At 40.1% G+C, this 26,411-nt stretch overlaps 1 protein-coding gene and 1 pseudogene across 2 annotated transcripts in view; both read right to left on the reverse strand.

Annotated features, from left to right (window-relative positions):
- Positions 1-279: 279 nt before the first annotated feature.
- LOC104679222 lies at positions 280-2,991 on the reverse strand (annotated as a pseudogene).
- A 4,068-nt stretch (positions 2,992-7,059) lies between these two features.
- The window catches only part of RGS7 (regulator of G protein signaling 7), a 565,601-nt gene continuing 546,249 nt past the window's right edge, over positions 7,060-26,411 (reverse strand). The window contains exons 18-19 of one of the 2 annotated variants that reach the window (XM_030936868.1): positions 18,797-18,873; positions 7,175-7,766 (exon numbers count right to left, since the gene is read on the reverse strand). In XM_030936868.1, the coding sequence (XP_030792728.1) occupies positions 7,739-7,766; positions 18,797-18,873 (105 nt within the window). In that variant the 3' untranslated portion in view covers positions 7,175-7,738. Of the gene's footprint in view, positions 7,767-18,796; positions 18,874-26,411 lie in introns of both variants that reach the window. The other variant, XM_030936869.1, reaches the window with a different exon arrangement.

A 26,411-nucleotide genomic window follows, 5' to 3' on the forward strand; every position in this document is an offset into this window, starting at 1 on the left:
AATAAATGCTGTGTCTAAAATGACTTCACAATTGCAGAGTGCCACCTGCGGAGATCATGCGGAAGTGAAAGATGGCACTTTCAATGTACTCTTCTGGAAGAACAGACAGGTCTTCAAAGCATGAGGGTTCAAATGGGCGGTTTAAACAGGTAGATTATCAATGGCTAATGTATTCAATGGAGGCCTATAGGCAAAGATATTAAGTGATTAAGACCTACATACACCTTAAGGCTTTTCTTCCAAATATCAAATATAAGAAAGACTATTTTTAAAAGTCTCTTAGGTATTTTCCATGGTTTCTAAATTATCTGTGGGAAACTCTGATTTACTTTTACAGAATTTAATATATGTGTCCACCCAGGAGAATGGCATGAACCCGGGAGGCGGAGCTTGCAGTGAGCCGAGATCACGCCACTTCACTCCAGCCTGGGCTAACAGAGCGAGACTCCATCAAAAACAAACAAACAAAAAAACAAAAACGTGTCCACCAATAAATCCAGGTCATGTTTTCTATCAAAATTTATGTTAATCTAAGCCAAGTTACTTGACCTTTGGTCTGTCAAAGTATTCCTCAAGTATGCTTTAAGATGCTTTCGTCCATTTTCATACTGCTCATTCTCAACCTTCATCACAGGAGGAATACAAGGGACCTTTGGCAATAGGTCATTTAGCATACACATTAGGAAAAAACTTGATGTCAGGCAGGTGGAGGGCTTCATAAATGGTGGACAGAGCTCTGTGTCTTTCCCCGTTTCCATCTGATTCTCCAACAATGAAGCTCGGCTGAGAGCATGTCGGGATTGGGTAGGTCATTTCTATACATGTCAGCCTGGTGTTTCTCCGACGTATTGAATTGGAGGTGTCCCATGACTGAGGGTACCAGAGATAAGCATTTAAGAGCTTTGAGGTGCTGTTCTGAGATTACATCTTTAAGTTCCTGAATAATGTGCTCCACAGTTGGGACACTTAGGATTTTTTTTTTTTTTGAGACAGAGTCTCGCTCTGTCACCCAGGTTGGAGTGCAGTGGCCGGATCTCGGCTCACTGCAAGCTCCGCCTCCAGGGTTCAGGCCATTCTCCTGCCTCAGCCTCGCTAGTAGCTGGGACTACAGGCGCCCACCACCACGCCCAGCTAGTTTTTTGTATTTTTTAGTAGAGACGGGGTTTCACCGTGTTAGCCAGGATGGTCTCGATCTCCTGACCTCGTGATCCGCCCGTCTCGGCCTCCCAAAGTGCTGGGATTACAGGCTTGAGCCACCGCGCCCGGCCAGGATTTCTTTATAGTAACTCTCAGAGGTTAGCTGAGATTCCAAGTTACCCTGGTAAGCTCTGCAAAATTTCCCAGGGAGTTTCATTTGAATATCAAGTTTGGTTGCCAAATTTGTGACTTCCTCAAACCAAAATTCCTGATAAACTTCAACATTCTCCATCACTTCACCGCGTGAACGCAGTACTGCAGTCAAGCTACCGGCTGCAAAGAAGACATCAAAGGTTTGCCCCTGGAGATTTTTCCCAAAGGCTCTTGTAAAAGATAGGGCATTTTTAAGAACAGCAATAGTAACAATGAAATCAAAATCTGTTACTGCACTGTAGAGTACAAATGCTCGGCCAGCTACACAGTTATTCCATCTAATATTTGTGTCACTATTTATACCATCTAAACATAAAACAAATGCTTGCAGAAGTTCCACTGAAATTTCAAAAACATCATGCCTGCCTGTCCACTGAGAATGGCAGAGTTCCTTCAGTTCTTTATCCCTTTCTTTACTGTTCTGAAAAAAGAACAGAAATTACATTGTCAAATTCTAAAAGCAGTTGTGGTGATTGATGGAAAAAAAGAACAAACTCCCTCAATTGTTCCTAACACAACAGATACTCCCATAACAGGTACTTTTACCAATCACATATTTAAGACACAGGAAGAGGAGAGTGGGTAGATAGCTTGGGGATATTTCTCTAAAAGTCTAGAAGGAACAACTTCCATTTTGGAAGAAAATTCAGTAGACACAACGTAAGCTTGGCCATGACAATACTCCGTATTTAATCCCCACTTCTCAGCTATCGTAGTGTGAAATTTCACAGCCAAAATTTCTGCATCAGCTTCATAAGGCAGGAAGCCTGCAAATTCCCCTCTTATTTTATGAGACTCATCAACAAACCTCAACGAGACTCATCAACAAACCTCACCGACACAAGTAGATGCCCTTCCCCTACCATGTCCATTTCATTGTCAGTGATAATGGAAAAGAAATGTGAGTCTCTCACTTCCCTTAGAGTTTATTCCCGAATACAGCTCTCACAGCTCTCTAGCATCTGCCTCTGCTGTTTTTTTTTTTTTTTTTTTTTTTTTAACAAAACAACGTGTTAACTGCTCTTGTCTAAAAGCGCTTTCTCAGGACCCCTTGACCACAATTTATCCAGCACCCCAGCACTGCGTGAACGTTATCTGGAGTAAAGAGACCTTCTGGGATTTCATCGGCCTCATGTCCATCCAGAAGTATGTTTTGCTTTCCCATCAGAATCAAGATTTCAAACAGAGATTTTAGGTATCCTTTGTTTTCCTTCTCTTCAAGGGTTAGAGGTAAAATGTCCTCATCTGGCCCTTCACCCCCTTCTTTGCTGGGGTTCTGAGCATTGCTGTTGTTGGTTTCTTTATGTTTTTGTTCCTGTTCAGAAGGTTCATCAACAATCCTTTTATTCATTTTCTAGGTGGGTTGTTCAAATGACTGGTAAGAGCAAATATTGTTGGTATTGCATTATCTCATAGAACTGTCCTATAAGGACTAGTTCTACAGATCCTAGACGTCTCAAAATGTTGGACACCTCACCGGTCATGTTTATTTAGCTGATCCGGTGTTTTATCTTCTAAGTCTGCTCCCCTGCAATTCACCCACTTCTGGCATCTGGTCGGGTCCCTCGGCAACCTGACGAAGGCCAGGTCTGACTGCGTGCTCTTCCGCGTGCACTTCGGCGGAGCGCAGAAGTTCTGCATCGTCGCCAGCCCGCCCGCCAGCCTGCCGGCCCAGCCTTCCCCTCCGTCGGGGCCGGGGAGAGCAGCCAGGCCGGCCGGTGCACTGGGGAGGGGCGGGTGGACGAGAAGCCTCGAGGAGGGGCGCCGCGGTCAGAGGCCGGGCTGAGGACGCTGCTCCACAGCGCTCTGAGCGGCCGGGAGGGCTTACTGCTGCCACCGCAGTCTCTGCTGCATCATCCTACCCGCCTGGGATGCTGCCGCCTCCTTCCTACAATGCCTGTTAATCAATTTTTTAATCAAGAAGTATTCATGTCTACCCAGCCTCTAATGACCTTTTTGAAAATGAAGTGGTAAACACATTACACATTTCAGCTCCAAAAACTCCTCAAAATATCTAAGGGCATCTGCAGGTTTTTCTTCTCATCTGATTTTTAAATGGAAGCATCTTATGTTTGATACATCATTTGATGTCTTTTAATAAATGAGTTCTAGAGCACAACATTTTCAATAAAAAGTACAAATGTATGGTTGTATAATAAAATGTATAGGATACCTATTTGTGTATGTGTGTGTAATACATGAATATAGTTCCTCTCTTCTTTATGTTCTTTAAATTCTTCATTATTATGCACTATTTCTTAAAATGGCTTAGGGGATGGATTGGTAGCTTTGGCTGTTTCCTGCTGACGTTTTAGAGGGTTACTAAAATGTGCAAAGAGGTAGTCACAGACCACAGTAAAACAACTAAATATTCAATGTGCTCTTTCAAATGTGTATTTAAGGACACAGAATCTTCTGTGTGGAGACAATCCGTGCATGCAACTAGACTAAATTCGTGCTAGCAGCCAAGACTTGCCTCTCTCAGTAGACCAGAATTATTCATAAACCATCATGTAAAGAGAAGTGAGCAGCCAACCAGGAGAACTAAGGGCACAGCTGTGAGTCCTGAGTAGCAAGATCAAGTCTCACACTGCTCATTACGAAGTGGGAGGGTTTCTGCCTTCGTTTATTTTCGGACACAGCTTAGATAAGGTTGCTGGCCATATTTCTGTTATTTTGATTCAAGCAGAAAATCCTGTGCAGATCCACGGAACACATTATTGTAACATCGCTCAGAGGAGAAATGGGTCAATGCAATTTAGAGGATGAAAATAGCTCTGCAGTGTGAGTGTAGAAACTCTGGTTTATTGGAGGATAACTTTTTTGATGGTCTCAAAGTTAAAAAAAAAAACTTAAAAACAATTTTTTTAAATAGAAACTTGAGGGATTTTTATTCTGTGCCTTATAGATCAAATGGTTTTAGCACGGGGTGGGAGGCAGATGCCAAGAGCTTACTGGAGTAAACTGCAAGGAACTCCAACACTTTTCTGTGCTTCTTCTGAAGTACTCTTGCTTTGTATCTGAGTCTTGTCTACGCCACATTAAATGGAGTCATTAGGCTTGAGTAACTTGAGTAACTTTTTAAATTGGGGATTCTTGACTTGGGGATACTTGCCTGAGGGTTTCTCTTTTCTGCTGGTTTTTTTTTTCTATGATTAAAAATGCCAAGAAGGGGAAATTTTTCCATGATTTGGAATTACCAGGAAGGACGAACTTCTAAGGACTGATGGCTTGTGAAAGATAACCATTGAAACAACCAATTGTATTTGTGCAAGGCTTATTGTTTAAACACCATACTCTTCTTATAGGATTATTGTTTCCCTTAAAAGAATGTTTCTACTAACTAGAGTTTTAATCTAACTTCAGTGCTGTCTGTCCAAGACTGTCCTAAATTAAGTGATTTTAAGGAATACGGTCTATCAATTTAATTTACTTGCATTTTATGGAATCTTCTTCTTCTTCTTTTTAAACATGAGCATATAATTAAATATCTCCTATACTGTTTACAGTGTTTAGATTATAGCTTATATATAAATTTCTCCTATCAAGTCTCTTCCATTATGTGACAGTTTTATTAAATAACCAACAGACTCCACTGCTGATTTATCACGAATGATAGTAAATTTTTTCAGAATTTAAATTTATCTACAGTAAGTAACAGGCATTAATAACTTGGTTTCTTTTTTAAATAACCAGAGTCTGCAATGCCTTGGTTTATGCAAAAGCAGACAAGTCAGGCCCATCTCCTGGCTGGGTAACCTTTTTTTGCCACTGATCCAGCCCTTAAACTGAGTCACGTTGTTTACTTGGGGTCCATGGACGAGCTACAGAGATTAGTCTGTGAATGTCCTAAAATACAGTACAACTGTGAGTTTCTGTGAACTTTCACATAATTTTTATCAAAAGAAATTTGTGGTAGAATGGATAGGTGGGCAGTATAGTGTGCCCTGCAGTCAGACTGCCTGAGTTTATATGATGATGGGGTTTGTGAGTTCTATTCCGAAATATTGAATATTTTAAGCTGAAGAAATTTGAGAAATGGCAGGTTCAGGAGGGACTCTCTGACCTTCCCTTGAAGCAGGTCATAAGACCCTCCTGTGAGAGATACTCTCCTTATATCCAGAGAAATGGAGCATTCTTCTCCCTGAAGATGGAGGGGTGCTGAAGAGAATCTGAATGAATAGGACTTGCTCAGTTTCTCCTGGTTTACTGTCCTTAGGGCCTATCTCTTTGCCCTATCACATTTTCCCACGACTCTTCATCAAACCTAGTATAAACACTCAGGTTTAATCATTTTTTAAGGTATTCATTTCTTAATGAAGCCTCCCATGTCACATAATACTTTTTTTTTTTTTTTGAGACCGAGTTTCACTCTTGTAGTGCGGGCTGGAATGCAATGGCATAATCTCAGCTCACTGTAATCTCCACCTCCTGGGTTCAAGCGATTCTCATGCCTTCACCTCCGAAGTAGCTGGGATTACAGGTGCCCGCAATCATGCCCAGCTAATCTTTGCATTTTTAGTAGAGACGGGGTTTCACCATGTTGGCCAGGCTGGCCTTGAACTCCCGACTTCAGATGATCCACCTGCCTCGGCCTCCCAAAGTGCTGGGATTACAGGCGTGAGCCACCGCACCTGGCACGTAATACTTCCATTACGTAAATTTGTATGATTTTCTGTTGTTAATCTGTCTTTTGTTACAGAGCCACAGCTAAGATCCTAGAAGGGTAGAAGCAAAGATTTTTTTTCTTCCATATGATCCCAATCCACTACTTAGCTAGGTGACTTCAAACAAGTTACTTAACCTCTCTCTGCTTCAGTGTTCTCAAAATTGCAGAAATGATCTTATAGGACTGCTGCGATGATTCAATGTGAGAATTTTGATGGCATGGAAAACTCTTAATGAAGTGGCAGGCACTTAGTAAGCATCACTAAATTTTACTAATTACATCACACAGTCAGCCTTCCACATCCACAGGTTCCATAGCTTTAGATTCAAGCAACTGTGGATGGAAAATATTTGAAAAAAGTCAAAAATAAAAATAATAATTCAACAATTAAAGTTATATTAATTAAAAATACAGTATAACAACTATACAGCATTACATTGTGTTAGATATTGTAATAATCTAGAGATCATTTAGTATGTGGGAGGATTTACATAGGTTATATGCAAACACCACACCATTGTATATTAGTGACTTGAGCATCTGTGGATTTTGGTGTCTGAGGAGGTCTAGGAACCAATTTCCCAGGGATGCTAAGAGGTGACTGTATTCTCAAAATAATCTGTAACCTCCGAAAAGTTAAGAGGCACTGACCTATGATATTTTTAGAATTGTGTTTTGAAGAACAAATCAGTACCTGATTTAATAAGTCACACTTAAGCCTAATTCGAACAGAAATAGTAGTTTGCAGAATACACAGATACATATTCATCACGAGGCAGAAAGCCCTTTTAAATAGCTTTGAAAATGTGGAAGGTCAATTTGTGGTGTTCTTCCATGGGAGAAAAAGAATCTACCAAGTCTCAGGTGAGCCTCCAAAAAAACTTCCATCTGCCCCTGGCTTCTGTACTATCCAAGCGTGTCTTGAAATCCTGAAAAAAATTTTAAGGTGACAACCTAAATTTAACTCTGCGGTTGTGGGTTGTGGATTTCTCAGCATTTTCTTTTTTAGTTAGCATAGAAGTCAAAAGTTACAAAAGCAATGAGATTCTGCATCTTTTAATGAAAGATAAAACAACAATATAAACATACACAAATTTACAGAGAAGGGAACAACTTTAATACATTTGGAGTAAAAGGTGTTTCTTCTTTAAATATGGTATAAAAATAAATGCAAGAAACATTAACGGAGAATGTACAGACAACAGACAAAGACATGAGTTTGTTTCCGACTGTGGATACATTGGTGAAATGAAACTTTCTGTGCGAATTTACTGTTTAATAAATGTGAAGCCGTATGTATACTTATTGATATATACTTTTTTCTTTTACAGTTCTTCCAGTTTTTGACTGACTGAATTTTCAGTGAACTGTGTGTCTAGCTGAAGCTTTGAGAGAGAGAGAGAGAGAGAGAGAGAGAGAAGGAAAAAAAGAAAAGGTTTTACTTCACTTGAACTTGTTAAAAAGGAAAAGACACATCCAGCGTAAGTAGAGGGAGAAAGAAAGCAGACAACAGTTTGGAATGGAGGCATTGAGATGGAAGAGTCCATTGGAGATGGAATGTACACACACAAATAACAATTTAGGTCCTTTGCTCATGCAACATCTTGTTCTAATGTCCTCTGCTCCAGATCACAACAGCGAGCTACAAAGTATGTGCAGTGACTCCAGTCTGCATTCATGCTACAAGATGATCCGTTTAGTAAGACTGAACAAGGCTTGTTAACCTCTTGGACGTGAGAGATTTCCCCTGAGAAAATATATAAAACAAGAAAAAAGAAAGAAAATCAAGTATGATCACTGAAAACCTGCTTAGTAGTAGCAACTATTTACTGTAGCTGATTTGTGTGCAAGGGTCAAAACTGAACCCTTTAAGTCCATCTTAGTTCAAACTTCATGACCAACCTGCCTTCCCCGCTCCCTCCCTCCACTGACACGTCAAACAAAACTATCCTCCCTCCCTCCACCCTCCTACCCCTCCCAAATCCTTCCTCCCCACTGCAAACAGACTGATGGTTTCACAGCACAGATTAGCAAATCATAAAACATATCCATAAATGTTCCACCAAGGCTTAGCAATGAAGCAACATCTAGGTTCCCAACTGATTATAAACGTGTTACAATAAATCTTAGTAAGCTGCTCTGAAAGATAATAATGTGAGTGCATTCTCGTTCAATGGTTGAAATTAATGTCACATTTATAAATATCTAGAAATGTAGAGGATATGATTTAATCAAACAAAATGCAGTTTTTGAGGGTGTGATTCATGAAACTCAAGATTGAGTGTGTCCCCTACCTTACACAATAATGGAGAAAAAGGTGAAAATTATACATCTGAAGATAAAAGTCTATTTGTTCCGTTTCCAGCTGTTGACGTCTTCCTATCCTTTCCTGACTTCTTCCAACCCTAATCCAAGAAAAAATCTGATCTATTCTGATTCTACATATCATACGATTACATAAAGCACATACTTAGGTTTTAGAAATCTTGTAAGTCAACATTGTTGCTGTTAATTACAAGTACTCTAGAGAGATAAGAAATCTGAGGCCGGGCACAGTGGCTCACGCCTGTAATCCCAGCACTTTGGGAGGCTGAGGTGGGCAGATCACCTGAGGTCAGGAGTTCGAGACCAGCCTGCCCAACATGGCAAAACTCCCTCTCTACTAAAAGTACAAAAATAAGTCGGGTGTGGTGGCGGGCACCTGTAATCCCAGGTACTGAGGAGGCTGGAAGCAAGAGAATCGCTTGAACCCAGGAGGTGGAGGTTGCAATGAGCCGAGATCGCGCCACTGCACTCCAGCCTGGGTGACAAGAGCAAAACTCTGTCTCAAAAAAAAAAAAAAAAAAAAAAAAAAAAAATTTGAAGTATTTGATCAGAATACAAAACTGGTGGTTTTCATTTTATGTCTTATTTTATATGTTCTATTATAAAATTATGTGGGCCAGTTATTTAATGAATTTTTGTACATCTCAAGATAAAATAATAAGTAAAAATAAAAAATTGGAAACATATATTTTAGTAATAAATTACAGTCATAACAATAGTCTTGATTTGCTACCTAATGTGGCTCCATTTTAGAAAGGGGTCGGCAGTGATGGGAGACACATCATCACTCATGGTCATTGCCTTAGTCTGTTTGGGCTGCTATAACCATAGACTAAGTGGCTTACAAACAACAGAAATTTATTCCTTATAGGCCTGGGAAGTCCAAGATCTAGACACTTATAGATTCTTTGTCAAGTGAGGGCCTTCTCCTTGGTTCATCAACGGTGCATTCTCGTTGTGTCCTCAGATAATGGAAGAAGGAAATAAGCTCCCTGGGCCTACCTGATAAAGGCTCCTGCTCATAAGGGCTTCACCTTCATGATCTAATTACCTTCCAAAGGCCCTGTCTCCTAATACTGTCACCCTTGAGATTAGGATTTAACATGTGAACTTGAGTGGGGAGGGAACAGAAATATTCAGTTCATAGCAGCCACATTTTTGGAAAAAGACAGTATGTTTAAGAAAAGATTAATAATTCCATAATCAACCTTTCTTTACACACCACATAATTACTGATAAGGGCCCTTTTGCTGATATGAACAGCAGCAATGAAAATCATGCACCATTTTCTCTTAGTTTTTTCTTAATTGGGAAAAGGGTCCACAACTTAGCTTTCAGCAACTGAGAGTAGAAGATATTAAAGTGGTTTTTGTTTTGTTTTGTTTTTTCCAGACGGAGTCTTACTCCGTTGTCAGGCTGCAGTGCAGTGGCTAAATCTCGGTTTACTGCAACCTCTGCCTCTCGGATTCAAGCGATTCTCCTGCCTCAGCCTCCGGAGTCGCTGTGACTACAGGCACCCGCCACCACGCCCGGCTAATTTTTTGTATTTTTAGTAGAGATGGGGTTTCACCATGTTGGCCAGGATGGTCTCAATCTCCTGACCTTGTGATCCGCCTGCCTGGGCCTCCCAAAGTGCTGGGATTAAAGGCGTGAGTCACCGTCCCTGGCTGATATCAAAGTTTAATGTTGGTATTTTCCACTAGGCTTATGTTTATTCACTTTATGGGAGAAACAACAATAAAAGAGAAAACAGTTTATTAACAAGAGACCCTGCTTTATAAATAAAATATGCATTCCTGCCTGCTTTGAATGTCTGTCCCCCTCAAAGCTCACGTGTTCAAAGCCTACTCTCCTATGTGATGCTGTTAGGAGGTGGGGGCTTTGGGAAGTGACCAGGTAAAAGGGTGAAGCTCTCATTAATGGGATTAGTGCTATTTGTGTCTGTGTGTGTGTGTGTGTGTGAGAGACACAGTCTCACTCTATTGCCCAGGCTGAAGTGCAATGGTGCAATCTCGGGTCCCTGCAACCTCTGCCTCCAAAGGCCCCAGTCACTGGGTTCAAGCGATTCTCCTGCCTCAGCCTCCTGAGTAGCTGGGATTACAGGCATGAGCCACCACGCCTGGCTAATTTTGTATTTTTAGTAGAGCCGGATTTCACCATTTTGGCCAGCCTGGTCCCAAATCCCTGACCTCAGGTGATCCACCCGCCTCGGCCTCCCAAAGTGCTGGGATTACAGGCATGAGCCACTATGTCTGGCCTAGTGCTCTTATAAAAGAGGCCCAAGGAAGCTTGTTTGCCCCTCCTACCAGGTGAGGACACAGTGGGAAGATGGCTGTCTATGAACCAGGAAGGGGGCCCTCATCGGACACTGAATCTGCCAGCATCGTGATCTTGGACTTCTCAGCTTCTAGAACTATGAGAGATAAATTTATTTTGTTTATAAGCTACCCACCCAGTTTACGGCATTTTGTTATAGCTGGCTATAACGGACTGAAATGCTGCCTCCACTTCCATGCCTATTTCCTCATCTGTAAAATGAGGATAATAATAGTACTTATTTTCAAATCTTGTTCTGAAGACTGATACACGTAAATTGCTTAAAACTATTTATGGATCATTTTGATCACTCAGTTTATGTCGGCTATTACCTTACTACACTATCATTATAATTATTAATACTATTATTATATGCTGTCTTCATTGAGATACCCAAACCTAGAGTCACTATTCTGACACTGAGAAGGACAGAAAGTTGTAAATTAAAAGCGAAAATCATAAAATCATACTGCTTTTCCACCCCAATCCTGGGCAACAAGTTAATCAAATGATGTTGAAATAAAAAAGATTCAGTTCTTAAATACAATGCTATTTCCTGTGCTTACTACTGTAGTCTCTGTGCTATGAATAGAATTGTATACACATGTGCATATATACCTATTCTGAGACTGAAAAATTTATCTTTAAAAAGTGTTTACTTGGCTGGGCATGGTGGCTCATACCTATAATCCCAGCACTTTGGGAGGCTGAGGTGGTTGGATCACTTGAGGCCAGGAGTTCAAGACCAGCCTGGCCAACATGGTGAAACCCCATCTCTACTAAAAATACAAAAATCAGCTGGGTGTGGTGGGGCACACCTGTAGTCCCAACTACTTGGGAGGCTGAGGTGGGAGAATCATTTGAACCTGGGAGTTGGAGGTTGCAGTGAGCCGAAATAGGCCACTGCATTCCAGCATGGGCTACAGAGTAAGACTCTGTCTCAAAAAAAAAAAAAAGTGCTTACTCTTTGTGGGATAAAGGAAGGTACACATCAGTACACATTGGTTGAGGCACAACAATTAATTCTTATATAGTAGAAGACTGGGGGAAAGATGCTAATATAAAACTGTTTCTTTTAAAACTACAGATTAATGTGATTTGGTTCAAAATTCTGGGAAGAGGAGTGGGCCAGGTGCGGTGGCTGACGCCTGTAATCCCAGCACTTTGGGAGGCCTAGGCAGGTGGATCATGAGGTCAAGAGATCGAGACCATCCTGGCCAGCATGGTGAAACCCCGTATCTACTAAAAATACAAAAATTAGCTGGGCATGGTGGTACACGCCTGTAGTCCCAGCTACTAAGGAGGCTGAGGTAGGAGAATCGCTTGAATCTGGGAGGCGGAGGTTGCAGTGAGTCGAGATCGCACTACTGCACTCCAACCTGGGTGACAGAGCGAGACTGTCTCAAAAAAAAAAAAAAAAAAAAAAAAAAAGAAGAGTGAAATAGTTACATTGAAATTGGAAGCCATTTGAAACTCAGATACAGTCATTTTTTTTATTTGAACGATTAAATCTACTGTTGTCTTTATCAATTTATAAAAAAAAACCATGGTTCTCTTTCTACAGTTTTGTTTTTATTTTTTCAAATATCCTCACATCCTCAAAGCTACTAATACTTGCCTGATACAGACTTCATTAAAAATTGGATATGATACAAGTTAAGCCTGACAAGCTCTTGTCCCAGGAAATAATTAAAAAACACTTTTTCATAGAAGCCCATAGAGAAATATAGGCCCACAGTAAACCTAGGGCTTTGTGATATTAGCATAACAATGGGCAGAAATGAGAAAACATACAGGTGTATTTTAACAACAAAACTCTGTGTGGACCAGGCGAGGTGGTTCAGGCCTGTAATCCCAACACTTTGGGAGGCCGAGGCCGGCGGGTCACCTGAGGTCAGGAGTTCGAGACCATTCTGGCCAACATGGTGAAACCCCATCTCTACTAAAAACAAAAATTAGCCAGGTTGTGGTGACAGGCGCCTGCAATCTCAACTACTCAGAAGGCTGAGGCAGGGAGAATCGCTTGCACCCAGGAGGCAAAGGTTGCAGTGAGCTGAGATTGCACCACTGCACTCATCCTGGGTGACAGAGCGAGACTCCATCTCAACAAACAAACAAACAAAACCTCTGTGTATGGTATAGATTTATCAAATGTGCAATAAGGATATTTGTTTTGTATTTCGAGACAACTAAAAGGCAAACTTGGGTACAACTAATAGTTAACAGATCTTGGGCTGGGCGTGGAGGCTCACGCCTGTAATCCCAACACTTTGGGAGGCTGAGGCAGGTGGATCACCTGAGGTCAGAAGTTCAAGACCAGCCTGGTCAACATGGTGAAACCCCATCTCTACTAAATATACAAAAATTAGCCCGGCATGGTGGCGGTTGCCTGTAATCCCAGCTACTAGGGAGGCTGAGGCAGGATAATCGCTTGAACCTGGGAGGTGGAGGTTGCAGTGAGCCGAGATCACACCATTGCACTCCAGCCTGGGCAATAGAGTGAGACTCCATCTCAAAAAAAAAAAAAAAAAAAAAAAAAGATCTTAAGTGCAGCGCTGAGGTCAAAGCAGACAGCATGGATGCCCAATAAGCCATCTGGATTGGAAGATTTAGATCACTTGGATCTATTTGCAAACCATGTGCAAATCCTGCCTTATTCACATACTGGAAAGGAAAATACGTAAGTCCTACTCTAGTGCACAAAGAAGCTATTGTGTGTATACTTTTGGTTGCTCACTCTATTGCAATGTATTAAGTTAAAAAGAACACGGATCACTTCCAGGGAAGTGTACATGGTATGATATTTGCATGTCAGCCGTTTTGCAACAATCAATTTCAGTGCAGTTCCTTGGATGCTGTATGGAACCAGCCCCTGCCAATGATCTTTTCCCAATTTTTCCAAATCGAAGAACCTGAGAAATGGTTTTTTAAAATTATTTTTAAAATTTTCAAGATAGGGTCTTGCTCTATCACCGAAATCAGCATGCAGTGGTGTGACCATGACTTACTGCAGCTTTGACCTCCCAGACTCAAGCGACCTCCTGCCTCAGCCTCCCAAGTAGCTGAGACCACAGGTGTGCACCACCAACGCCTTGCTGATTTTTTATTTTTAGTAGAGATGAGGTCTCATTATGTCGTCCAGTCTGATCTCAAATTCCTGGTCTCAAGTGATCCTCCCAGCTCAGTCTCCCAAAGTGCTTGGATTACACGTACAAGACACTGTGCCTGACCAAATCTGAGAAATTTTTATAGCTAAGTTTTAAAGTCTTAATTCCATAAATTAAAAGGGCTAACAAACCCTATCAATAGCACTTTTAGAAAATCAAATTGCTTACAATAATTCAATAATTTTATGTGAATAATACTTATTTTTAACCCCATGATTACATATGTGTTATGTGATTTAAACTCTTCCTGTCAGATTCTAAAGGAAACAGATTATAGTGGAAACAGAAATCTATACAGAAAGACAAATATACTTAGAACATAACAAAAACTCAAGATCTTATGACATTTTGTAACATCTAGTTAATGGCAATATGCTAGAAAAAGAAGCATATAATAGTTTTGGGACAAAATAAACCTGGGACTTCAGCTGGCACGTAGGTGAATAGACAGCATCATCCTAGTCTATAATACGATAATTACATACACAAAGAGAGTTCTCTAGTGTGTCACAATGAAACTTCCCCTCCACCAAACCAATTCCTTTCTGTCCTAAATGGTTTGTAGAGATTCTGTTATAATTAGGGACAACACCCTCAAAACAAAAATAACAACCTATGTATTTGTCCTTAACTTTACCAAGTGAACTATCAAAGGTACAAATTTTAACTGACTTTAAAAACATCATTCTTGGCCGGGCGCAGTGGCTTATGCTTGTAAACCTAGTACCTTGGGAGACTGAGGTGGGTGGATCACTTGCGGTCAGGAGTTTGAGACCAGCATGGCCAACATGGAAAAACTATGTATCTACTTAAAAAAAAAAAAAAAAAGCAGGGCATGGTGGTGCATGCCTGTAATCCCAGCTAACCAGAAGGCTGAGACAGGAGAATTGCTTGAATCCAGGAGACAGAGGTTGCAGTGAGCCGAGATTGCGTGCCACTGCACTCCAGTCTGGGTGACAGAGCGAGACTCTGTCTCGAAAAAAAAAAAATCATTCTTAGTCTTAAAGTAGTAACAGAAAGTTGATGATAAGGAGCCCTGAGTCAGTAGGAACTGATGAAGGCCAGGCTCTTAGCTACAGCCTGACAGCCTGGGGCATTAGGGAGATGGAAGCAACTTTCTACATTCCTCTCCTGCAATCCCTTCTTCACAAAGGAAGTAGAGAGAAGCTATGTTTGCTTCAGTTACTAAGCCCACTTATTTTATTGCTGTCATAAAAACACAAAGTATGGTCAGGCATGGTGGCTCATGCCTGTAATCTCAGCACTTTGGGAGGCCGAGGCGGCGGATCATCTGAGGTCAGGAGTTCAAGACCAGCCTGGCCAACATGGTGAAACCCTGTTTCTACTAAAAAATATACATATCACAAAATTAGCCAAGCGTCGTGGCAGGTGCCTGTAATCCCAGCTACTCGGGAGGCTGAGGCAAGATAATCACTTGAACCCGGGAGGCGGAGGTTGGAGTGAACTGAGATCGCGCCATTGCACTCCAGCCTGGGATACAAGAGTGAAACTCTGTCTAGAAGAAAAAACAAAAAACAAAACAAAACAAAAAAACACAGTAGTCTTTTCTTTTTTTTTTTTTTTTTGAGACAGAGTCTGGCTCTGCCGCCCAGACTGGGGTGCAGTGGCCGGATCTCAGCTCACTGTAAGCTCCGCCTCCCGGGTTCCCGCCATTCTCCTGCCTCAGCCTCCCAAGTAGCTGGGACTACAGGTGCCCACCACCTCGCCCAGCTAGTTTTTTGTATGTTTAGGAGAGATGGGGTTTCACCGTGTTAGCCAGGGTGGTCTCGATCTCCTGACCTCGTGATCCTCGCGCCTCGGCCTCCCAAAGTGCTGGGATTACAGGCGTGAGCCACCGCGCCCGGCCCACAGTAGTCTTTTCTAGTCTACAGGACACTGAAGAGATTGAGCAGAAATAAAGGGGCAGATTTTTAGAGGGTGGCTATGAAACAGCTTACAGAGAAGAGTAGAACGTTATTAATATCTTTTAGATTTTTTTTGAGGCCAGGCGCCGTGGCTCACGTCTGTAATCCCAGCACTTGGGAGGCAGAGATGGGCGGATCACGAGGGAGATAGAGACCATCCTGGCTAACACGGTGAAACTCCGTCTCTACTAAAAAAAAAAAAAAAAAAAAAGAATTAGCCGGGCGAGGTGGCGGCGCCTGTAGTCCCAGCTACTCGGGAGGCTGAGGCAGGAGAATGGCGTGAACCCGGGAGGCAGAGCTTGCAGTGAGCCGAGATCGCGCCACTGCACTCCAGCCTGGGCGACAGAGCGAGACTCTGTCTCCAAAAAAAAAAAAAAAAAAAAAAAAAAGATTTTTTTTTTAAAAAAATGTAACCTCCATTTTCGCTATTACAATTCCTGCTTGTCTCCAGCCATTGCCTCCGAGTGTCTCCCATATGTTGCTGTAGACTCGGACGTATATTCTTGAGTGCTTTGTAGGCTGCAGAGACTATGGAGATGAACTGGGAATAAGAAAGGTAAAAATCTTGTCATTGCCTTTCCACTGGTTTATGTGATCCAACTGTCTCACCAGATGCTCAACCCCACAGCTATATTAATAAAAAGAGCTGACCATATGGTGGTAAAATGAGATGCTATTGGACCAGAGATAGGGAATGTTTTTAGGAGAGTCTGAGCTAACGGATGTTATCCGTTTGTTATTTTACTCTCATGTTGAAAAATACCCTTTTTTCCCCACTTACTGAACCAGGGATGGGGAGTGCTCTTAGCAGAGTCTAAACTAAGGGATGCTAGATGTTTGTTATTTTACTCTCAAGTTGAAAATTCCTGTTTCACTTGTAAATATAAACATCTTTGCCTGGATTTCCAAATCCTTCACTACCTGGGTTCCGTCGCCTGTCAGACTCTTTACTGTTACCCACGAAGTGGTTCTTTGGCTGGCCCTTGTGCCTGCTGCTCTCTGCACTAGTCACCTGTTTGTGTATGTACCTGTTCAGACCCTATCCACTCTTCAAACATGAACTTCTTATCTATGTCCTTGCTGAAGCCTTCTAACTACCCCTAAACTCCACCAGTTCCCTCTTTGAATTATTCTTACTGGTAGAACCTGTATTAATGCTTTCATATGCCTTCTTACATGGTTTTGTAAGTCATCCGGCCTGATGAAGTAATAACGCACAGCTGTTAAACAACATTAACATTATAGCAGTCTCCAAATAAGTACTTGATTATTTGCAAGAGTTGAGGTTCTTTGGCTGCAAATCTCATTAAGGGAATAAATTTCTAGAAATCAGGGTAATGAGATTCCAAGGTCTTGGGAGAATTAACTTTTAATTTGGGGGAGGAGAAGCATGGTGGAGAGAGGGATGAGGGTCACTGGTCACACCCTAAATATTAACAGATTGACTAATAGAATCAGAATCTTTTCAAGTAGGCAGGTGCTAAGAGGAATTCAAGCTAGGCCAGGTGTTTGGGAAACTCTTGCATGATTTAAATGAAATCAGTATTTCCAGGTAAACTTACAAATGAGTTTACTGAAACATAGTGAATAATTTTTATAAAACTGTGGAGAGTGGGTGGGTTCCTAGAATGTTAAAGATAAGCTTGAATTCTTGAGATTTAAGATGGAAAGCCAAGAGGAAGAGAATTCTGTAGTTAGTTTTGGAACTGTCATATTTAATGTTGAATGCTGAAAAATATTCTAGTACTATGTACTAAAAGGAGATAGCTCATGAACACATATACATTTAAGTACTGTTCACTAGCTTCCTAAGAGAATTGAGAAGGAGTAAGTATAGCCAAATACTTTCATTTTCTTAGTTAAAAATATTTTTTCATAATAAAAGCAGTATATGTTCACTAAAGAAAATGAAGAAAACGTAGAAAAACAGAGAAGAAATAAGTATTACTTGAAATATGATCATTTACTTTCTATTATGTCTTTCTACCTTTTTATACACAGATACATGTTTAAAGAGATTACATTTTGTTCAATTACCCATGTTATAGATGTTTCTTTTAAAATAATACTGTTTTACCAACTAAATGAATTAGTTGGTAAGGAAATCAATTTAGAGAGATGCTACCAACACTTAGAAAAAAATTTAGTATAGAATACATCTTAAAAATCAGATTGCATTGCACATAAGGAAATATATTGTTATGTTATTTCAGTTCTATGCACATATAAACACACACAAATACAGTTTATACAGTACCCATATATATGTACACACACACATATACAAATATGCACAAACACACATATGTGTTGGTCAAATGTGGCTACTCTGGGCACACCGCCCATGGGTTAGCCCTGCTCTGCAAAGAGCAATAGAAAAATTAATATTTAAAAAAAATGTCAAATATGGGTATCATTAAAAGAAACAAAAGCCAATGCTTTAAAATCTAATTTTTAATATTTGTATAACATTCCAACAGTAGATATGTCTTGATATATTTAAGAAATTCACAATTGTTGTACTTTCAGACTGTGTTCTATATTTGACAATTATATAATGCAACAAATATTTTTTATATGTGGGAACATCTGGGGTTTTTTTAGGACTAAATTACTAGAACTTGAATTACTGATTCAAAGTGAGAGATTTTTGACCTTTTGGCACATTATGTCAAATTCTATTTGAAAAATTATAGCAATTCAGACTTTTATGAACATTGTACAAGATCACCTATTTTCTTAACCGCTTTCTAATACTAGATGTTATCATATTAACAAAACAAATCTATTTGGAGGAAAAAGTGATTGTGCTGCCTTCTGAATTTTACTTTGGTATTAATAATAGGTTTTCTTTTTTGTTTTCTCATATATCGATTTACTATTTGTATTTCTTTTGTTAAAATTGCCTAAGTCCCTCTCTCATTCTTCTAATGGTGTGTTGCTCTTACAACATTATATGTTTGCAGGGAACTCCTCGTAGACCCTATATTACATTTTTGTCTGTCATAGAGATGCTCATTTACTCATTTTAAAAAGGAGTTTACCAGATTTGAGGACAGGAACTTGCTTTAAACAAAAGATCTTCGGCTAAGTAAGGCATGCAGCAGTGTTTGCAGTATCTCTGTGATTGAAAAAGAGAAAGATGTGCTTCATAACTAAATAAACAATTACCTTCAAGGTGTGCTATTAGGGCAGTGGAATTCTGTCTTCCTCCCTGTTCCTTATGACATTTTAATCAGTAATTTGAATGATTAAGCTGATGAAATTCTGATAAAATGTATGTATGATCCGTTTAAAACCTTGGTTAAAAGACTGAGTAACAAAGAAATGCTTCAAAAAATTATGTAAAGCTGTACAAATGAACTATAACTTACAAGATAAATTTAGTAGAAAGAAGGGTAAAGAACCAATGTACACTAAAGTGAAAAGTAAATAAATAATGAACAAAGAAACCTAGCAGCAAAAGACAAAATTAGGGACAACTAATCTCAGCACATGAGAAAAAAATCCAATTTTTAAAGTATTTTATTTTAAGCCCCAAATGACATTACATGATGCTCTGGTTGGGGACTACAGTGGGGAAGTTGATGCAATTTTCACGTTAGATTTTAAAAGTTATAGTATACAAAGCCAAGGAGGTGATATGCCCACTTTATGCTGGCTGGGCCATATCTCAAATACTATGTTCAGTTATGATTATGAGGCCTACTGGAGAACTGGAGCACATGTACAAAGTGAGCAACCAGGATGATGAAAGAACAGGAAGTTATTAAATGGGAAAACATTAGAAGCTCACTTTCCCATTGTAAGTGTCACTCAGATTTAATTTATTAGCAACATTTAAGACATCTTTACTTTATCAAGTCTTTTTGTCTTCAGCTTAGTTTTCAAAGAAATATCTTTTTCTTTTTATACTCAAATTTCAACAGGTTTATTTTAATAAAGTACTTACATGCAATATGCAATAAATTTAATTATAAACAGCTGTGGGAACAAATGGAAAAAAAAATGGACTCTTACACAGTTCAACGGGTGGTTGCAGAAATGTGAGGACGTAATTGGAGAGCAGCCTCTCAGCTGTGACATTTGTGTGCTCTTGACATTCACCATGGAGAAAGTGGAGAGCATTGGTATGTCTAGGGTAGTGGATTTCAGAGTGTGGCCTTAAAATCAGCAGCAGCAGCATCACTGAGAATTGGTTAAACATGAAAATTCTTGAATTGGATCCATCAGTAAATGACTTACATAGACTTTCTGAAAGATGGAGTCCAGCAATCTGTGTTAGCATGGGCCCTCCAGGTGATTCTGATGCATCTCAAATGAGAACCATGGATATTTAGTAAGGAGAGATCAGCTGGGATTACTGCTATTTGTGTGATGATTTTTAAACGGTATGGTTTTGGGATGCTTGAAACCAATGTGGAGCAGAGAAAAAGAATAGTTCTAACGTAATCAGAGATGAGGTTACAGAATCTGCATTTGCCAAGCCCCTGGTGATTTTTGAGGTATGGATAGTTGGACCACACTTAGAAAAATAATGAGGTAGGCAAGGCGCGGTGGCTAACGCCTGTAAACCCAGCACTTCGTGAGGCCAACGTGGGTGGATCACTTGAGGTCAGGCATTTGAGAACAGCCTTGCAACATGGTGAAACCTCCTCTCTACTAAAAATGCAAAAATTAGCTGAGTGTGGTGGTGCATGCCTGTAATCCAAGCTATTTGGGAGGCCGAAGCAGGAGAATCACTTGAGCTGGGAAGGCAGAGGCTGTGGGGAGGCAGAGGCTGCGGGGAGCCAAGATTGCGCCACTGCACTCCATCCTGGATGACAGAGCGAGACTCCGTCTCAAAATACAAAACAAAACAAACAAACAAACAAACAAACAAAAAACAGAAACAAAAAGGAAAGAAAGAAAAAAAGAAAATGAAGTCGAGTTTTTTTTAAATTTATAAATTTGTTTTTTATAGAGACCAGATCTATTATGTTGCCCAGGATGATCCTGACCTCCTGGCCTTAAGTGATCCCCACAACCCCTGGCCTCGGCCTCCCAAAGTGCTGGGATTACAGGCACAAGCCACTGTGCCTGGCCAACGAAGAGATTTTAACTAAGGGAAAGAAAAAGAAAACTTGGGGGAGGTGATGTAAATCATACCTCAAGCAATTCACCAGTTGTCATCTAGAGGAAGGGCTCGCATTACTCTGCGGTGGCTTCAGGAAATAAAACTAGGATTAATAGTTGGAAGTTACAGAAAAGTGGATTATGGAAGGGATTTCTAAGAGACGGAATGATCTGCTGACTAAGGGTACCACATCTCAGATACTTAGGAGCTGCCAAATGCTGAATACCCATTTGTCACTGAGCCTACAGAAAATATTCTTGCAATGGGCTGAGGATTGGACCCGGGGAAATACGGACCTCTAAGTTCCTTTTCAATTCTGAAACTCCAAAAATTTTATCATTCCCAGTATCTCCTGAAAGTACCTTGAAGATTTACGTTTTACAGTCAGAAAAGAGAAAGCTCTCCCAATAATCTTTTTTATCTCATGTTAGGAATATATTCTTGTTAGATATTAATAGGTCTATTTCAGGTGAACAGTGTTGAAAATAGGGGCTTGTTATTCTCCTTTGTAGTAACTGAGCCCATGTCCATTGGGGAATTCGGTTTTGGCTGATGAAATAGATGAAAAACTTCTTTAATACCAAAATAAAATCTGCATGACTCAAAGAGGCAAAAAACTGATGGATGAACTTTTTATTCCCCCAGAAATAATAGAGCATTCTAGAGAGTGTGCTTTAAATTTCCAATAACTGCCACAGCCTATTTTAGTAATGGCCTCTGCTGGTTGAAATTACAGATATATGTAGTGTATTTAGGATTGTCCACTGTGTGTTCCTATTATTCTTAGATACTGGCCATTGACAAAAACAATGACAACAGCCATCAAAATATAGTGCACAATGAAGAGGACATCAGATTTTGCCCCGTCTGGGCTTGTGTATAGTATCAGCCAAAAACATATGAAAAATGCACCAAGGTTTCTGTAGCTATACACATAATACATCCATGCTTATAGATGGATGCAATTTAGATAAAGATGTCTAATGTATCGCTATTTTAAATTGTCTATTTTAGTGTTACTGCTTTCTGGGTGCTAGCAAAAATTATGGAAAATAATACATTAAAACCACAGCTTGTCATCAGTATAAAAATGGCTTTCTTTTCTGAAAGATGCTTCATAAAAGAATGCTAATGAATATATATGATGCTACATGTGTCTTTAGAATAAGCAAGAGAAAATGATTTTGAAAGAGATGACTTGTTGATGACCCAGGGCTGCCTAGTGAGTGACCTCACAACTAGAAATAATTAATACATGACTCCATTTTTGGTGGAAATTAAATTTGGACATCATAATAAATCCAAACTTTATATCAACTTAACTTCCATTCATCTTTTTCCTAGATACTTAAAACAAATTTATAAAAATAATGTGCAAATATTACCCTTTAGACCATTGATGGAATTCTGCTTAACTCTTTTTCATTCTATTCAACGCTGTTTAATTCAATGACATAAATTGAGATTGAGAGTTGACCATCTGCAAGGTACTGTGCCAAATGTAGAAATGCTAAGAGTACATTACATATAAGATATAAGTCCTATATCTCCTTGCTTTACTGAGCTACAATTTTGTACCCTAATATGAGATTCAGATCACTTTGAAAAATAATTCAAGTTCAAATATCATCAAATAAAATCAAAGTGATAATGCAACATAATGAGCTAATGGTCATATAACATGATTTCAAAGTGAGACAGTGTGACATTTATATTTCTGCTGTGAAATCTTCCAGTAAACTTGGTTCAAACATGTTCTAAAAAGTTTATTGGTGCTACAAGTCTTCTTCTGCTTTTATTTCTTCTACTTTACCACCCAAGTTTTTGTTGTTATCATCCAATGTGCAGATGACTACAGTAGCTGCCGATGCTGCAAACACATCCTCCTATCTCTAGATTCTTCTAGCTTGCCCTCATCTGCTGTGTAGATGATGATGGCCCATGTGTAAATCCAGAGCACAGAATATGTTCTTGATTACCTTCTTCTGTACTCTGCTTCTCTAACTGGAAACCTCCACAGTAGTCCTTGCCTGAATTTGCCATCTTCAGACCCTCTTTCTTGTGCCACCTTTGCTCTGTCTCTCTCTCTCTTGCAGGGCCCCACTGTTTAGTGGGCAGGTCTCTTGCTTAGGCCTTAACTTTTCCTTTCTCTGCCTACTCTGCACTGCTTTAAGAGAAACTCTCATGATTTATATTAAGGAGGTTAGTGGAAAGCCAGATCTGTTCACTGAACAGTTAACTTGCATGAGCAGAATGAGTCAACCTAGGTGTGCATGTTAGTAGTATCCCCAAAGTAGTAATTTGTGTTCATATCTGTCCTCTTGCAAAGCATAAGCTTCTTATGAGCAGGGGCTTTGTCTTACCTATCCATTCTCAGAACAAAGTGCCTGGCCCACAGTAGGTTCCCAATAACTGTTTTGCTGTTGTTGTTGGATAAAAGAATCTAGTAGTGCGTGAACACATGCATGCTCTTGGGCTGTAAACTTATCATACAGAGCACCCAGGACGGTCTCTGGCTGAAGCCTCATAGCTACTGGCATAAACCCAAGACATGTTCACTGGAACACAATACTTTGGGAAATGCTGTAGAAACTTCTGCCCCTGGCATATGTAGCAGCAGCGGCGACATTTCCCACCATGAGGTGCGTCTACTCGGCAGTCCCACAGCATTCCTTTGGAAGCCCCAGGGCTGCATTGGACACTGACAAAAACCCATGATACAATTCAGAGCTCACAGAACTTGAGCAGCAACTTAAGAACTAACGATGCTACCAGGGCAAAATGAAGATATATTGTCCGAACTCAATTAGGCTACATGGTCTGATACATTGCACACCAATTGATTTACCTCATGCTGCAGGGAGACTAAAATTGCTTCCTCAGGCAAGTTATCATCACCACCAGTTTCAATAAAATAAGATGGATAGCCATATTTGCCAACTACAAAATGACAAATGAGATGGTTTCAGGTCCATAGCAGAAGAAAGAGGAGAAAATAGTTCATCTTTGAGCAGACACACTTCATATGCTTGCTGGTAATATCTATGGTGGGGAAACTCAATGGCCAGTTTATAACTTATTTTCACTGAAGGTGTAGTAGGAATATATTTATTTATTTATTTATTTATTTATTTATTTATTTAGAAACAGAGTCTTGCACTGTCACCCAGGCTGGAGTACAGTGGTGTGATCTAAGCTCACTACAAGCTCTGCCTCCTGGGTTCACGCCATTCTCCTGCCTCAGCCTCCCAAGTAGCTGGGACTACAGGTGCCTGTCACCACGCCCAGTTAATTGTTTTTTTTTGTATTTTTAGTAGAGATGGTGTTTCACCTGTTAGCCAGGATGGTCTCGATCTCCTGACCTTGTGATCAGCCCGCCTTGGCCTCCCAAAGTGCTGGGATTACAGGCGTTAGCCACCGTTCCCGGCCATAGTAGGAATTTTTAAGCATAGTTTACCTGTATTAGTGTGTCTGTAATCCCAGGCAACAGAATCCATAGCACTCAACCCTAAAATAATATGCACAAAGTCTTTCTTTAAGGTAAATTCACAGACAGGGGAGGAGATGTAAAATCAAAACCTTCCTTCTCGTAAGTTCCAAGTCTGCTTATGTCCTATGATGGATGTTTTGCGAACCAGATAATCTGCTTCATTATGATGGGTGTTCGTGTCAATTGAGGATCTGACTCACTCTATGGAGCTCTTACCATGCCTACAACTTCGTTAATATATATGTAATCTAGAAAATGACCTTTCTGAATACTCTAAGGCTTGTCTCTACTTTATTGTGGTAGAAATTGATATCAAGGGAAGTGAAAGTAAGGACAGCCAAGCTGTCTTTTTTAACCACAAAGAGTATGACATAACCCGACACTTAGTCAAAACTTAATAGCTGTTGATGAATGAATGATTTAGAAACTAGTATAATGGTATCTAAAAACAATGATATAAACATAGCAGATGCATGGATCCTAGGCCACCAGGTCAATTTTTTCTATTGGGATTATTTATGAGGAAAAATCCAGTGGCAAGTTTATATGTTTTCCTTTTAGTTGTCCTAGGACCCTTTCCAAAACAGCCTGCTTACACTAATGTGCGTGTAGGTCCAATCAATAAGTCCAGAGTGCTCAGCCTGGAGTGACATGGCTCAATCCTGAACAGAACCCAAACGTGCTGGGAATGGGCAGCTGAGGGACTGCCCAAGTACCTTCGACACTGCACTGCTCCTACCCTGGCCCCATAGCTGGGCTGGTGGGGCTGTGATTCCCAAACGTGGCACCTGTATTATTCACAGGTTTACACTGCATGCAGAGGGTAGTTCCCAGCTTACAGTTTTATAAGTTTTACAGGTTATTAGAATATGGAGGGAAATTGCACACTAGATTTTACATTTAATAACATCCAAGTTAGGCTGGGCATGGTGGCTTATGCCTGTAATCCCAGCACTTTGGGAGGCCAAGGTGGGCAGATCACCTGAGGTCGGGAGTTTGAGACCAGCCTGACCACCATGGAGAAACCCTGTCTCTACTAAAAAATACCAAAAATTAGCCTGGCCTGGTGGTGCATGCCTGTAATCCCAGCTACTTGGAGGGTGAGGCAGGAGAATCACTTGAACCCGGGAGGCGGAGATTGCGGTTAGCCAAGATCACACCATTGCCCTCTAGCCTGGGCAACAAAAGTGAAACTCCATCTAAAAACAAAAACAAACAAACAAAAAACACCAAACAACAAACAAAACCAAGTTAAAGATCATTTGACCAGGAACTAGAAACTATCCTTAGAGTCTTCCACAGTGTCTTAAAAAAAAATGATATAAGTTTCCCAGAAAGTAGCTACAGTTCTTCACTGACTGAAGACTAATTGGCAGTGGAGGCCTGTCATTAATGTGTAACACGTTGGTTTCGGAAATCAGGAATACAACATCTGATCCCCGCCTTCCAGAATACGTTATTTTTCCCTCTAGTGTATGCTCTTGCATGAAGGAAAAAATAAAGATACAAAAGAGGGAAAAACAGATAAATAGATGCCTCTTCCCTTGTAAATTTACATTCCATTTAAGCAGTTCAATTTTTTTATGAAAAGAAAATCAATATATAACTTGGATTTTATCGTACTTTGACCTATAAAAGCAACGAATAAATAAATAACAACCTAAATGTCCATTCATAGATGATTAGAAAAATTACAGGGCATATCCATTCAAAGGAATTTTGCGTGGTTTATTAGAATCAGGTAGAAGAATACTCAATTATTTGGAAGACATTTACAATGCATTTTAAATGAATAAAGAATGTTTCAAAAGAATATTTAAATACAATTCAAATTCTTAAATATTTATATTTATTTGTGCAAAATGCGAATTGGAGCTGTGTCTGGGTAGAGAGAGTTGTCTAGAGGTGAAGAAACTGAGGTTCAGCAGTTTAAATGATTTTTTCTTTTATTGTTATTATAATTATTATTATTTTTGTAGAGATAGGGTCTTGCCATGTTGCCCAGGTTGGTCTTGAACTCTTGGCCTAGAGCCATCCTCCCAAAGTGCCAAGA

Source organism: Rhinopithecus roxellana, chromosome 8 (assembly GCF_007565055.1).
Source record: "Rhinopithecus roxellana isolate Shanxi Qingling chromosome 8, ASM756505v1, whole genome shotgun sequence".
NCBI classification, from domain to species: domain Eukaryota; kingdom Metazoa; phylum Chordata; class Mammalia; order Primates; family Cercopithecidae; genus Rhinopithecus; species Rhinopithecus roxellana.